The sequence below is a fragment of the Bos indicus x Bos taurus genome, chromosome 8 (genome assembly GCF_003369695.1).
Source record: "Bos indicus x Bos taurus breed Angus x Brahman F1 hybrid chromosome 8, Bos_hybrid_MaternalHap_v2.0, whole genome shotgun sequence".
In the NCBI taxonomy this organism is placed as follows: domain Eukaryota; kingdom Metazoa; phylum Chordata; class Mammalia; order Artiodactyla; family Bovidae; genus Bos; species Bos indicus x Bos taurus.
The window spans coordinates 98,810,617-98,826,047 of record NC_040083.1 but is presented as its reverse complement, the minus strand read 5'-3'; the positions used below and the strand labels follow the sequence as shown (position 1 = coordinate 98,826,047).

General features: G+C 48.2%; 1 protein-coding gene across 9 annotated transcripts in view; it reads left to right on the top strand.

Annotated features, from left to right (window-relative positions):
- Positions 1-15,431, top strand: part of EPB41L4B (erythrocyte membrane protein band 4.1 like 4B) — a 138,390-nt gene that overhangs the window by 49,852 nt on the left and 73,107 nt on the right. For all 9 annotated transcript variants that reach the window (XM_027550462.1, XM_027550469.1, XM_027550467.1 and 6 more), the window contains exons 5-13: positions 151-195; positions 2,096-2,148; positions 6,463-6,583; positions 7,881-7,968; positions 8,126-8,214; positions 8,511-8,580; positions 8,674-8,843; positions 10,964-11,073; positions 13,337-13,367. In XM_027550462.1, the coding sequence (XP_027406263.1) occupies positions 151-195; positions 2,096-2,148; positions 6,463-6,583; positions 7,881-7,968; positions 8,126-8,214; positions 8,511-8,580; positions 8,674-8,843; positions 10,964-11,073; positions 13,337-13,367 (777 nt within the window). The remainder of the gene's footprint in view (positions 1-150; positions 196-2,095; positions 2,149-6,462; positions 6,584-7,880; positions 7,969-8,125; positions 8,215-8,510; positions 8,581-8,673; positions 8,844-10,963; positions 11,074-13,336; positions 13,368-15,431) is intronic.

Below are 15,431 nucleotides of genomic sequence, written 5' to 3'. Positions count from 1 at the left end.
GCTTCCACCCAGGTTCTCATCTGACCTGGACTCCCTTGTTACGATGCAGACTTCCGGACTGCGTGGGGGTGGGAGCAGTGCTGGGAAGCTGGGGATTGGAAGTGGCTGGGGAACAGTGACCCTCTGTTGACTTTTATATATGTTTATCAGGTACCTGTTTGTTTTACAACTCAGGCATGACATTCTTTCAGGAAAGTAAGTATGTTTTTTTTCTAACCATTAACTCAAGATAGATCATAGTGTATTTTCTAAATAATTCACTGTGTGTGTTTTTTTTATAACTCGTTACCCTTGTTCCATTTTCAAAATTCAAAAAAGTACACCAGGCATTGTAAAGTGAGTCTAATTCTTGTATAACTATCATCAACATCTTATGTTAAATAACTCCTATATGGCTTGAAGCATTTCCAAGAGCATTTGATATCTTCAGTGATGTGTATTTGGGAGTCATTCTCTCCCCGGTCACATCATTGCTCCATTCATAACGGCTTTTGTTGTATTTGCAAGCAAGATACTTTATTAGTATGTATACACTTACAAGTATTTGGATCATCTGAAAGTCTCGCTCATCACCATCTGCATTTATGTAAAGAGGTTACATTCTGATTCTACTAGAAAGAGGTTTAGATGTCTCATCTCATTTCCTTTTCCTCTCTTAAAAATGGTTTTTAAGTCGAGGCCTCTGGCTATACAGTGTTGAGCACGACAAGCATTGGCACTGAAGTGACTGATTTTACAGGCAGTGTATGTATTTTAAGGATATGCGATTTCTGCAGTCACAACTTTTACAGCTGTGTCATTTTTCACCAGACATATTGACTGTTTTCTGCTACATGAAGAACTAAGACCCACTGAATCTAAAAAGCAATACCTGCTCTTGACAAGAATACAGTTTGATTTTGAATATAACCTGAAGGAGATTTAAAATGTGATTTCTGAATCTGCAAATTCTCTGTAGAATATGTGCTACAAGAATCCTAGTGAAATGTACACTCTAGAACAAGTAGATTGTACAGTGTATACATTCGCCTTAGCAGTGTGATACGGATAGCGGATCTTTGATTGTGTGTATATCAAAGCGTGTGTGTGTATTTCTCTCTCACCATACTGTGCTCCCATACTAAAAGCCTCTTACCTGGTGATTGTCTTCGGTCTGGAAGAACATTAGTGGCGACATCTTGGATTTGTACAGCACTTTGCAGTTGACATGCACCTCAGCCTGACGTTACTATATTCCCAGTAGCCTGGTGTTCTGGCCCCAGCATTGAATTTGCCAGCTGGCCAGTGGTGGGCAGGACACTTGAACACTCAGCTCCTTACCTCTGAGGTGAAGGGTAGGGAGCACTGGCCACACCCATAGTAGGGGCTGACACACTGGACGCATTGACCAAACTGGATAATACGCGCATGTGGAAAGGCTTTGAAAACTATGAAGTGCTGTACTAATGTATGTCGTTACCAAACTGGATAATATGCGCATGTGAAAAGGCTTTGAAAACTATGAAGTGCTGTACCGATGTATGTCGTTATTATTCTTCTAACAACATTTGTGTATCAAGTATGAATGGGATCTCTGGATTTGTAGTAATACAGCTCTGTGGCAGTGTCTCAGTTATTTGATCGCTTGGGTGTATCTGGCTGTCCTGGCCATCTTAGATATAGTGTCTCTCTGTTCATTTCTAACACTAGGACCTTGTTTCAAGAAAGACTTAAGGCACCTTGAAAAGATGCATGTGTCAAATCAAGATAAAATAAGTTTAAAACTAGTAAAGCAAAGAGCAGGGCTTTTCATTGTCTTTTCCAAACTTCCCCATTCTTGCCAGATTCAGGAAAATTGCCCATTATGCTTAGAGTTGAAACTGTACCTCGATGGGGTTAATTTAAGATATGAGGAGAACTGACTTTGGGAAACAGGGAGAGTAAGTCAGGTTGTTGGCATTTTTTAATGTAGGCAGCAAAAATAGAAACCACAGAGAACAAAAATCATTATCTAAATATCACTACCTTCTGAAAAATGGTTTTAGTGACATTTTGTATAGTTATGAATATTAAAGTTCATATTTAGAATTAATTTTTTCTTTTTTTTTTTTCCAAGATTGAAATGCCCATATGAAACAGCTGTGGAATTAGCCGCTCTCTGTCTACAAGGTACATTACTCCTTAGTGGTAATTAGCATTTTAAAGTTATTGCTTTTCCTTTGAACAAACGACAGTCTACTATGTAGCAGGCACAGGGCTCTGCTTTGGGGGTATAAATGAACATGATACAGTCTCCATCTCCAAGTAGCTTCCGGTCCCCTGAGGACCGCAAGGCAGGATCACATACTCTGTGTGCACACATACAGCAGAGTGTGGTTCCTTCGGCAGGAGAGACCTGCAGGAGGCTCGGAAGTGGCAGGCCCATGGGAGGAAGGGTAGATGGAGATGAACAGAGGATCCTGGGCACAGAGAAGAGAAGTACACAGAGGGCCAAGCTCAGAAATCTGGAAAAGTGGGTGACCTTGACCCCATTTAAAGCACATCAGCTTCATGCTGTCAGCAGTGGTGCCTTTGAAGAAGGAGGCAGGCCCCATCAGATGTGCATTTTAGAAAGGCCACAGTGGTTATGATGGGGAGAAGGGACAGGAACAAGACCAAGACTGGGAGTGAGATGTAGCTGTGAAAAAATCAAACTGACCAAGGCTGGGGGTTAAACACACCCCCCCAAACCACATCAATAATATAAGGAGAAGGACCCAGTCATTAGGCTTCAGTGTTAAAAGAGGAGTCAGAGATGACTGCTAGGCTTTTGCTGAGAAGGGGTGATGGTAACAGCGAATGGCTAGACTAAGAGTTGGGTTCCACAGCGGGACATCTGTGCAGTCTCTTGGCTCAGAGGTGCCAGTGGGGCCTCTGGTAGCTTCTTGAGTCAGTGCAGATCAGGCTCCACGAGAGAGGTCAGGCTGGAAGTGCTGACAGGGGAGCCATCAGCATGTGGGTGGGAACTGGCGGGTACGAGGGCTGCCTGCCTGGCTTTCAGGGTTGACCATTCCATCCATATGATGCATTGGTAGATTTTAGTTTAAGATGCACAAGAAACACTCACTAAAGTCTCCAGCACTAATTAAGAGGATACTAATGTGTAGCTGCACATAGGGAATTTCGTTAGCACATCAGATAGACATATGTTGTGGACTCTTTACCTGTGTGCTCTTTGGCTTCTATGGGATAATGAATGATGATGTATTCATTCATAATTACTAATTCTTTTTGAACACCATAATAAGATTTGGCTTCTGACTTTTGTATTTACCAAGTTTTAAAACTTGATCTAAGTTTTTTCAAATTATAAAATCAGTACAGGCTTATTATAGACTATCAGGACAACAGACGAGTAGAAGCAAGGAAGGAACCCACCATCCTATTCACAGACAAGCAGAGTTTTTATGTGTTTTGAGTTTTGAAAATGTAGTTCTTGTCAGAGTTGTATAGATTTTTTTGTATGGTTTTCTACTTGGTAATTTTAGTACATATATTTCATCATGTTTATACTCATAAAGGGAGAAGGCAATGGCACCCCACTCTAGTACTCTTGCCTGAAAAATCCCGTGGATGGTGGAGCCTGGTAGGCTGCAGTCCATGGGGTCGCTAAGAGTCAGACATGACTGAGTGACTTCCCTTTCACTTTTCACTTTCATGCATTGGAGAAGGAAATGGCAACCCACTCCAGTACTCTTGCCTGGAGAATCCCAGGGACGGGGGAGCCTGGTGGGCTTCCACCTATGGGGTCGCACAGAGTCGGACACGACTGAAGCGACTTAGCAGCAGCATACTCATAAAGATGGTTTTTAATGACCAGATTACTCCCATTTGCTGATACTTCAGTTCTTTAGTCACCTTTACTGCTTATTCTTGAATGGGGACTTGGCTTATTGTAGGTGATCAGTAAGTGCAGAATGAACTTGAAGAGCTCCCCAAGGACTGTGAAATTTCTTGAGAGCCTCTGTGCATTTGAAAACTGAGAGGAAAGGTGTTTCCTCTCATGCTGGAGCCATGAACACGTGTCTTGCCGCAGTCGTCCTTGAATCAGTGCCTCCGTTGTTGTGATGCAGTGGCCCTGCTTGGAGGCTCTGCTCTTTTGAGAACGAATTTTATGGTTGATTTGAAAATTAATTCAGGTACAAAGAAAAGGGAGGAGGGAAAACGTAGTCATTTGTGCTGTGTCCCTGCTTTGTAAGTTTCAGGTTTGTGGATAAGGCATTAGAGACCCAGACAGTTAAGGGACTTTACCCAGGTCACACCGGTCAAGTGGGAGTCAAGCCCTCCTGCCTCTGAGCTGTTTATTCCAACCCCCCACCCCCCACCACGGCTAAGCGAAGTGTGCTCTTGCTGGCAGGTTCTTGGAAGGCAGGCAGCATGCTTCCTCAGGATGGGTGTCCCTCAGGCCTGTTTTAGTCCCCTAATGATAAGGGGGGACACTAGCCCCCTCACCTGGTCTCGTGGGAACCTTGTCATTGGCTTCTCTCTCCTGTGCTTGGCCATGTCAGAGGCACAGTTAATCAAGTCTGGTGCAGACACACCAGTAAATGCATGGCTCACTTTGGCCCATGCTGCAGGGTGGCTCATATCAAGGAGACCTCTTTCCAGACAGCCCTTCTGACCTTGCTGGGTCCGCAGCTTCAGGGTAAAGTCTAGGTCAGAGGTCAGTTGCAGCCCCCAGCCTTGGAAGCCCAGCCCTCCCCTTTTCTGGGCAAATGTGTCCAGAGCAGAAGCATCACTTGTGGCTGTGCCCAGAGTCCCCAGCAGCCGCATACCCTGATTCAGACCCCTGGTGGTCTTAGGGCTGCCGTCCAGCTGAGAGCTGCATATTTGAGGGGCTGTGGTCAGGTGAGGAGACAGCACCGAGTTCCCCACCCAGTGTCAGAGGCTGTGTCATGCGGTCCTCACACCAGCCCTCCCAGTTTGGTATCAGTGCTTCCTCTGGGTGGACAGGGACATTTCATCCTCTTCTGCAAGCCCACAGGAGTCCCTCTCCTGAAGGGTGGGCACTGGGATTTGGGCTCAGAAGCCAGTGGAAAGGGCTGTTAGGTACATTAAGGGTTGCTGTCAATTCGGGGTGTTTGGTCATGTGCTGGCTTGTTGATGGGATTCTGTGTTAAGGAGTGGTTCTCAGAGTATGTTCCCTGGGAATATATTGCATCAGCTCCATCAGTATCACCTGGGAGCTTGTTAGAAATGCAGGTTTTTGGGGTGGGAGGTGGGAGGGAGGTTCAAGAAGGAGGGGACATATGTAAACCTGTGGCTGATTCATGTTGTTGTATGGCAGAAACAATACAACATTGTAAAGCAAGTATCCTCCAGTTAAAAATAAATAAATTAAAAAAGAGAAATGCAGGTTTTCAGGCCTTATTCCAGACCGATGGATTCAGAACCTCTAGGCGTGGGGGCCAGCCATGTGTGTTTTAACAAGTCCTCCAGGCAGTTCTGATGCATATTTGTTAGAAAACTCCTGTTGTAGATCCATGTTTTTCCAAGTAACGTGTGCCCCACCCTCCTGGGTGCCTGGTGGAAGGCGGGTTTGCTCCCGCAGGTCTCAGGTGGGGCCCGAGATTCTGCATGGCAAGCAAGCTCCCAGGCGATGGCCACACTGCTGGCCTGCTGACCACGCTTTGTATTGGCCAGGTACTAGAGGCAATTGCAGAAAAGGAGCAGAGGGGCCTCTGGGGGATTCCTTTTCCTTCTGGGCTCTGCCTCCTGTCCTGCGAGGGTTGGGGGAGTGGAGAGAGATTTTCTCATTCAGGTCGAGGAGGAATGGGCCTCCTGTGTCCTCCGGCCCTGTATTCTGTGGGGGCGGCTTTGGGCTCTTTGCTTGGGCTCGCCCACGTGGCTGTTGCTCCTTTCTGCACAGCCGCCTCCCTCCCAGCTTCTGCCTGAGTTGCAGTTGCTTCCGCAGCCCTCTCACCACCTATTCCCTCCCTCCTCATGCCTTCCCTCTCCCTCCTGACATTCCCCCACCCCAACACCCGATCCTGCCTGTACTTAATTCTTGATTGGTCCTCTCCAGCACTGCAGACTCTGGTGTGCTGCTCAGACCCACCCTTAACGAGAGCCTTGTTACACGGATGTTCCTGGGCAGGTCCCCATTCCTGGCAGTTGCCTTTTATTGCAAATTTAGGCACTACAGTTTGGTGGGGGTAATGTAATCACAGCCTCCCTGGGCAGGAGAAGTAGTCGGGAGACAGACAGTCATAATCGAGATGATGGTGTATGGCCCAGTGGGGAGCACACTGGAGTGATTGGAAGGGATTCTGAATGTATCTGTGGGGACCGAGTGGGAGTTAAGTCCTCCTGAAAGGAGGGCCTTAGTTATACCTGAGGGGGTACCTGTGCTGTTTACAGTCGGGCAGAGCGCCTTTGGACTTGCTTCGCAATAACCAGAAGCATTCACTGTCTCGTGTTTTCTCCCTTTTATGAAACCTGCAGCCGAGCTTGGGGAGTGCGAGCTTCCAGAACACACACCAGAGCTTGTGTCTGAGTTTCGGTTCATTCCAAATCAGACAGAAGCAATGGAATTTGATATCTTCCAGAGATGGAAAGAATGCAGGTACCTTGATGCTACCATCCAGCATTCCAATGTATGCATTTGGTCACGTGTAAGCATTGGTCAGAGGGCTTCCCTGAGAGCTCAGACAGTAAAGAATCTTCCTGCAATGTAGGAGAGCCAGGTTCAGTCCCTGGTTCGGGAAGATCCCCTGGAGAAGGGAATGGCAACCCACTCCAGTATTCTTGCCTGAAGAATCCCATTGGACAAAGGAGCCTTAACCTGGAGGTTACAGTCCATGGGGTCACAAAGAGTCAGACACAACTGAGCGACTAACAAACGTTGGTCAGACTCTTATCTGCTGGTGGAGCGGCTCTACTGATGACTGAAACAGCTCCAGCTCTTCACTGCTTTCTCTGCTATGCTTCAGCCCTGCTTTTCCAAAGGCTCACAGGACATCTCTCTTTCCCGAGCTGTACAGTAAAAACCAAACCACATTCTGGGTCCTCTCAGAAATGCAGGGCCTGGTCCTGATTTGCTCATCGAATAACCAGGGCCACTAGCCCAGCCTCCTGAACAAGCCAGGGGGTTGCTGCCTGGATCCAGCCAGTCTGCATACCAGGGGCTGTGCGCATGTCCTGAACTTCAAGGCCATAATCCTAAAGAAATGTGTCCTGTGGTCCCTTACGGGGACACTCAAATCTTAGATCATGTGTTGTACAGAGTTACATTTCAGGACACGTGGTCCCCACAGCTAAATCCAGCCCTGTCATTTATCCTTTGCTTTGTCCCCTTTTCCCCCTCAGTCACCCTAGCCTGGCAGTTTTATGCCTGGAGAACAGGCCCGCTGCCTTTCCTACTGCCTGCCCATCTTCCCCAAACACTGCCCGTGCCGAGTCACTCCTGGACTCAGAGACTTACCATGGTCTCACGGTGTCCCGCAGCCATTCTGACTCTTGAAAATGGCAGGTGACATCAGCACATTCTTGTACCCCACTGAAAGAACGTAGAAAAGTGTGGGTATAGGATCTTGCCATACCCCACTCCCCATACGCCCCACCCTACTCTCTGCCCTGCAGGAGGATGCTCTGAGCAGTCAGCTGTGTATACTCAGCCTTTCTCCTTTGCACACATGGGCACGTATCTACACACACACAAGTGCTTCCTCAAGCGTTCACATTGTAAGCCCTGCTCTGTCCTTGTTCTGTTAGCAGTCTGTCCTTGGGGGTTGTGTCATGTTAATGTAGATGGTATCCCTCGTCCCTTTAATTGCCCCAAGCACCCTCAGAGTGGCCACGCCCTGCAGACTCCTGTGGGTGTCCACATGGCAGTTCACACGTGTCTTGTTGGTTTCTCTAAGGGGAAAGAGCCCTGCCCAGGCGGAACTCTCCTATCTGAATAAAGCGAAGTGGCTGGAAATGTATGGGGTAGACATGCACGTTGTCAGGGTAAGAACTGTGCCATTTAAGTAACTGGGGTTCCCCGTGATGGGAAAAATGTGTAAACAATGTGCAAACAAAGTAACGTGGTGAAGAACTGTTTTGCATTCTGCTCTGTGACCACCTGTTAGAACCTTCTACCGACTGTGCCTTCGTTTGTTTGTAGGGAAGAGATGGCTGTGAATATTCTCTTGGACTGACCCCGACAGGCATATTAATCTTTGAAGGAGCTAACAAAATAGGCTTATTCTTTTGGTAATTTAGTTTTGTCCTATATTAAAAATGTCTTTTTCCTCTTTTGTGGTGGAATTCTATGTGAGGGATGATGATCGAGGGATACTGGCAACACCCAGATTCGTTTTAAAAACACACAGACCCTTGCGTGTGTGGGTGTCTGACAATGGAAGTGGCGCTTCTGAATAATCACACTTACCTGAATGAATGATTTCTTAAGCAAATCAAAGCGTAACCGGTAGAGAAGAAAGGGCTATGTAATGTGTAGATGGTTGCTCCTGCAGACTGCGCTTTTAAAATGCTTTCTCTCTGGCCAGGCCGAAAATTACCAAAATGGATTTTAAAAAGAGCAAACTGACGCTGGTGGTGGTGGAGGATGACGATCAGGTAAGCCTTGCCCCGTCCCTCCTCTTCGCCGGGAGTGACCCTGCATCGGTGTCACCAGCCCCGCGTAACCGGAACCCACACTTCCCCTCCGAGGGCCGCGAGCAGGAGCACACGTTCGTGTTCCGCCTGGACAGCGCCCGGACCTGCAAGCACCTGTGGAAGTGCGCCGTGGAGCATCACGCCTTCTTCCGGCTGCGGACGCCGGGAAACAGCAAGTCCAACAGGTCGGACTTCATCCGGCTGGGCTCTCGCTTCCGGTTCAGGTAGGCGCCATTTTTACAGCTCGAAGGAGGGCAGTGGCGATGTTCTGGGGAAAAGGAGCCGTGGATGTGCATTCGGGGACTTGCATTGGACCTCACGCTCCAGCTTCTTTCTTAACATCTGAGCTCTTTCAGCCTACCTATCCTGCTTGATAAAATAAGACTAATAATCACAAAATGCTTAACCACTGACATTCAGCTGGAACCATGCTGTCTAATTCAGTAGACACGAGCTACAGGTGGCTATTTAATTAATGTTAAATACATGTTAAAATGTGGTTCCTTAGTCTCACTAACCAGGCTTCAGGAGCCCGGTGCAAATGAAAGCGGGTGGCGGCCACACTGGGCGGTACCCTTGTAGGTAGAACAGGAGCATCATTTCAGAAAGCCCCATCAACCACCCAGCACTGGAGCTTTTCACGTACCAACTGGGGAATCCTTCCTGTGGCCTTAATAAGATGGGTCCTCAGATTATGCACATTTTGCGAATAAGGGAACTAGTGCCGGGGTGTAGATAGTCCGCCCAGGGCCACCGTCAGTCAGTGCTAGTGCTGAGCCTCAACCCCAGGCAGTCAGGGTCCTTTGTCTTATATTTTAACCACTGCTCTATGGCCTGTCACATGCCAACATCAAGGTATTTGGTGACAGTTAGGAGAAGGAAATGGCAACTCACTCCAGTGTTCTTGCCTGGAGAATCCCAGGGACAGGGGAGCCTGGTGCGCTGCGGTCTCTGGGGTCGCACAGAGTCGGACACGACTGAAGCGACTTAGCAGCAGCAGCAGGAGGAATAAGAGCGGATGTCACCGTTTGTGTGAATGACCCAGACGGGCTCAGGAGTATTTGAAAAGACTCTGGAGAAAGAGAATTTATTCTGATATGTTTTTACTTATGATTCTAAGACCATGTCTGTTAAAGTGCACGAGGATTCCCTGGGTGTTTGTTAAAAATGAGGATTTAGGACCCCAGCTAAGACTTTTGTAATTAGAGTCTGTGGCTGCACACATGTGCCCGTATGAATAAAACCTGAAAATGTCCATTTTAAATACACTCCCAGGGTTGATTTCTGAGGTGTGTTTACAGATCTAGGAATTGCAGTTACAAGATCTGAAACTTCACATGGTTTCATAACCTCTTCCCACACATGGCATGTCCTTGAACTCTATTTAAAATGCCAGAGGATTTGTTCATTTCAGATTCTTTGGCTGTGCACAGAAATGGCTGTGCACTTGTGTTTAAAGAATTACTTTGTTTGATTGTATTTTTAAATGCTGCAGAGGGGAGTGGGGGTACTAAGTCCTTGCTGAGAAATACTCAAATCATGGGTCCTGTGGAGGGTCGGAGATGTCATGACCGCAAAGCCTGGCAGAGACATTGCATGGTGTTCTGAAGTCTGCTGTTGTTGAAATGAGCAGGGGACTGTAGAAGTTGCCCAGACAGGCTTCTATCCCGGGAGGACACTCCCGTGGGGCTTGGCCTAGCCCAGGTTCCCTTGTGCTCTTTAAAAAGAGGCATGAGATGGAAGGGAGTTTGGAGATGAGGTTGCCCCTGGGAGGCAGTTAGAGCAGGTGGCAAGTGCCTCCTTCCAGGTGATAAATTGTAAACCAAGGATGGCTGGAATGAAGCAGTGATAGATCAGACAAAGACAGCGTTGCCGCCTGGAAGCTGCAGCTGGGCGTCAGGGTGATTGAGAGCCTTGCTGAAAGCAGCAGTGTTTTCCTGGGCATAGCAAGGAAAGCCATGGTTTAGTTTAAGTGGTCACTGATAACAGCCTTTTAAAAGAGTTGAACATCTACCTAATATGTTTTATGAAAGGTTATTTTATGTGCAATTCGGTGTTCTCTTACTCAAACGTTCCAGATACTTGGACCTCCTTGGTTTGTATGGTCAAGTGGCTGGTCCCTAAATTGTAGGTTTGTCCTTTGGTAGATACAGAATACAGCCTGGATTTGGCAATGGCGATTTTATTTCCAAACAGCTAAATTTAGCGTGTGTCTTTACCAAACGAGTTTGAGATAAGTTGAAATTTACACTGGAGCTCTTGAATATAAAAATTCACTTCCAAATACATACACTGTACCAACATTCCGATTTTGGTAGCATGCCGTGAAATGTTTGCTTTCCAGTGGGCGGACGGAATATCAAGCGACACATGGCGCCAGGTTACGAAGAACCAGCACCTTCGAGAGAAAGCCTAGTAAACGCTATCCATCCCGAAGACATTCGACGTTCAAAGGTGGTGTGATTTGCATTCTGTTTTGGAATTTTATGTCATGGTTTAGTTGGTTAAGCCCCAAGGAGTTTGGTGAAGCAGTTTTTGGAGGAACTGTTTATTGTTCTCTGTCACGATGAATCTTTCAGCAAAACCCCAGTGGGATTCTCTTGGTGGGAATCAAGCTCCTCTCACCATCCATCTGTCTTCAGTCTTTCCCACTGGGTGCGTTCATCTCCTCTCCCTTTTCCATATTTCCTTTCTCGCGCCTGTTTGCTTCTTTGGGACCTGGGACCTCAGAGATGTCATTGGTGAACTTGTTTCTTGCCTGTGGAAGACGATGATGTGTCTCTGAGGGAAAAACTGTCCCTGTCTCTCCTCCATATTCCAGTTTATCTTTTTCTTTGTTTGGGTTTTTTGGTGGTGGTTTTTTCGGTTTAAATCTATTTTACTTATTTATTTTTGGCTCTGCTGGGGCTTCATTGCTGTGCTCATGCTTTCTCTAGTTACAGCAAGGGGGGGCTACTCTGTAGTTGTGGTGGGTGGGCTTCTCGTCGCTCTTGTGAAGCAGGGCTCTGGGACACGTGGGCTTCAATAGTTGTGGCACACAGATTTAGTTGTACCGTAGCATGTGGAATCTTCCCAGACCAGGGGTCAAACCCACGTCCTCTGCGTTGGCAGGCTGATTCTTAACCACTGGACCACCAGGGAAGTCCTGTCTTCCATCTTGCAGTTTCACGTGGGGACATCAGTCTCGTGCTAACCAGAGTTCTGACTCTGTAAGAGGAGAACCAGAACTCTTACATACTGGACTCAGGGCCCACAGTTAATCCAAACATTCCCCGCCCTTGAATTTAGCCAGACCCCGGGATGTGGGCCCTACTCCTCCCTTCCCTGAGCTTGGTCTGTCGTTTACTACTGTGGCCACGCACGTGTATGGCCCTAGTACCCACTACAGGTGCAGTCAGAAGATGAGCGGTCCAGGATTGTTTACAGTCCCAAAGCCTAGCTCTCCGTGCCCGTACTTGCTTGCTCCTTCATTTAGGACCTCGAGTTTAGCACTAAGATGCTTGTTCTTTTATAGCAGAACCTTTGCACTCTCCCTACCCCTCCCTTGTCCCCTGCTTGGATATCAGTGTAGTGGCCATTCCATATATTTTTCTTGTGTAACTCGGGCCTTTGTGGGACCTGGCGCCTATGCTTTCCCATTCTAGAATCTTTAACCTTGCGTTCCCCGCAGTTTCCTTCTTTTGTAAACCAACGGAGCAGTAGTTTGGTGACCAGAAACTCTCTAAAGACATTCTTGGCTGCTTCTCTGGGGGGAAAATCCCCAGAGCCCAGGGAACGTGGCCTCACTTTCAAGAAAGGCCAGAGGTTGAGAGGGTGGGGGTGTGTCCAGGGAGGGTGGTGGATCCTTGAAGGGTGATTGATTGCAGTAGCTGGGAGTGACAGATGATGGGGTGGGGAGAGAGGCGAGAGCATGCTCTGTCCCAAGAGCTGTGTTCACCTCCCTGGCGAGCACTGTGCTTATAGCCTACTGGTTCAAAGCTGCCCAGAAACACCCCGGTATAAGGAAGAACTTTCTGATGTGGCCGGCCAGAGATAGTGCTCCCTCTTTAGAGAGTGAGTCCCCAGCCCCTGGAGGTGTGCAGACACAGAGGCTGTGGCTGCTGCAGTCGGGAGGGGCCTTGACTCCATGGTTCTGTGCTTCTCCTCCACTTCCCTTCCTGGTCTCCAATCTCTTTTCCTCCTTTATTTTCCTGACATTTTCTCCAGGCAGAGTTCTGGCCTCTTCGGGAAACATGTAACGATTTTCCGTGCTCCAGTTTTCACATAACAAAATGGAGTCTAGATACAGAAGATCTATCTCTGTCCATGATCCTTCTCCAGACTCACACCCGGGCTGGGTTGGAGGCGTCTGCCCTGAGCTCCCCTGCACAGGCTCATGCTTGTATTTCCGTTTGTAGTATCTCCCGATGCAGTCTCTATCTGTAAGAAAACTGTGAGCTCCTTGAGAGCAGGGACTGTCTCGTCTCTGCGTCCTAGGGCTCCTGGTCCTGAGAACTAGCTCAGCGATCATTTTCAGAGCGAATCAGAGGGTGGGGCACAGCAAGAAGGTGATGTATGTTTTCTCCAGAAAGGAGAAGTAACCAGGGTGAAGAGTCTGCCTCCTGGGATCAGGACTGCTCTGAGATCATGGAAGTCTCTTCCCCAATCATTGGTAAAAAGTGGTCCAAAGTGGTCAAGCTCTCTAAAATGTCTTATTTTTTCTGTTTTTCCTTTAAAGCAAGTAACCCAGTGATAGCAGCTCAGTTCTGGTAAGTGCCCGCAGAGTCTGAGGACAGCTCTGCTGTCGAATTATTGTATTTATTTGCAGTGGTGATGTTTATCCTTAATACAATTAAATCATGAAGTGAGGCCCTTGATGGTCCCCATCCCCACCCCCTTTTTCTGCTGCCAGGCTCTATGGTCCACCTGGCTTTCAACAGGTACACAATAGAACGTTCCAAGATAGTTTGTTACTTTGGAAAGCACAGCTGCTTTGCTTGAGTGGCTTTGTGCTCTGGGTATTGTAACAGTGGTGACGAAGGTGATCGGCGTCTGTGGGACAGACAGGGTGTGCTAACGGCTCTGCAGGCGGTGGTGGGAAAGAGGGGCCATGCTATGGAAAAGCCGAAGCTCCCGGAGAAAAGCTGGGTTCGCTCAGTGACATGTGGGTTTTATGTCAGACCATGTGGAAGACCTTTATCAGACACCCAGTGACATTCCTGCAGGAAGAGAACTCGTCATGAGACTGAAAGTCTCTAGCACAGATGTCAGCGAACTTTTTCTGTCAAGTGCCAGGTAGTAAACATTTTAGATGTTGTGGGCTCTGCTGTCTGTCTCAGGACCACTCTGCTCTGTCCTTAGAGCATGAAAGCAACACAGACAGGATGTCAGTGAATGACCGGGACTGTGTTCCAATTAAATTTTACTCACAAAAGCAGGTGGGCCAGGTTTGGCCCGTGGGGCGTGGTTTGCCGCCCCACCCCCACCACACAGGTGGCCTACATCTTTCCTGTACATTGAAATCACCTGCTGAGCTGGTGACAGCCTCGGCCAGGCCGCACCCCAGGCTAATCAGTCTCTGGGGGTGGGGACCGGGCATCTGTGGTTTTAAAGCTCCCGGGGGGATCTAGGTCCCAGTCTGTCCCACCTGGCATGTGCCTTTCTCTCCCTGAAACAATTGCTTTCTTATGTGAGCTTTGATGTTTGGTGGACAGCTATTATGTTAGAGAACCCCAGACTATAATTGTTTCCGCCCCTGGGTCCAAGCTTCAGCCACTGGTGGTCCTGTTTAGGAAGTCTCTGGCCATCCCAGGCATAGGGCTCAGGCTGCTGGAGAGGGTGGTCTTTGAGGTCAGCACAGCTCTGGGGCGCTGTGCACCCTGAGCAGTTGGCGGAGCGTGCGGAGGAGCGGGCTGGTGATGAGACGTTGGGAGGCCTCTTGCCCAGCCCCAGTGGTGCACTAACCAGCTCTGGGCATTCCTTTTTCTCATCTGAAAACAAAGAGGTTGGGCTCGATTAAGTATTTTTCAAACTTCTTTAGCCTCTGGCTTTGGCCCCCTAGGGGAAACCTGCCGTGGAAGGTTTTCCAGGACAGAGAACAGACCAGTTGGCGTTATTCTGGATGCTGCTGAGCTGGGACCCGAAGGCAGGGCTGGCAACTGCTGCTCATCACCCCACCCCACGCCCAGGCAGCCTCAAGACACCTCAGGGACCCCAAGATTCTGGAGAACGTAGCTGGCCCTTGTGTTAACACAGCTGGGAAACTCAGCTTTGCATCTCTGATTGCACACGCTGCCTGCGGTGCCGTTCGTTCGGCTGGGCATCAGGTGTCTGACTCCTGTGTCTGGGTTCAGCTCCCAGCATCTCACGAAGGCCCCCAGGGGCCTGTTGAACTGCTCCACACCAGGCTTGGACCTCGAGAATAAGAGGAGAGCTCAGGGATCCCACGTGGGTTAGTTTTAGGCCCACAAGCTTGCTGTGTTTCCAGGATCCCTGTGGTGGCTAGTGTGTGTCTTGCTTTTCATTCTCAGGGGCTTATGACTTACGTTTCTATCCTTTGCTCACTCAGGAAGTGATTGTTTTGTTTGTTTTTCCCTAATAAAATTACATTTTCCTCATAGCATCTAGTAGAGATTATATATATCAGGAAGTACAACAAGCTAAAAGAAAAAAAAAAACAACTCCACCAAGGGAAAAAACCAACCCCAGTAAATATACCCTTTAGGAACAAATGAGCTAATAACCACTGTTCGCAGCTGTTCAATTGCTCTTCACAGCCTGTGGGATCCTGGGGTGGGGAGGAGTGCTGTGGGAGCTGGGGATACAATTGCGCT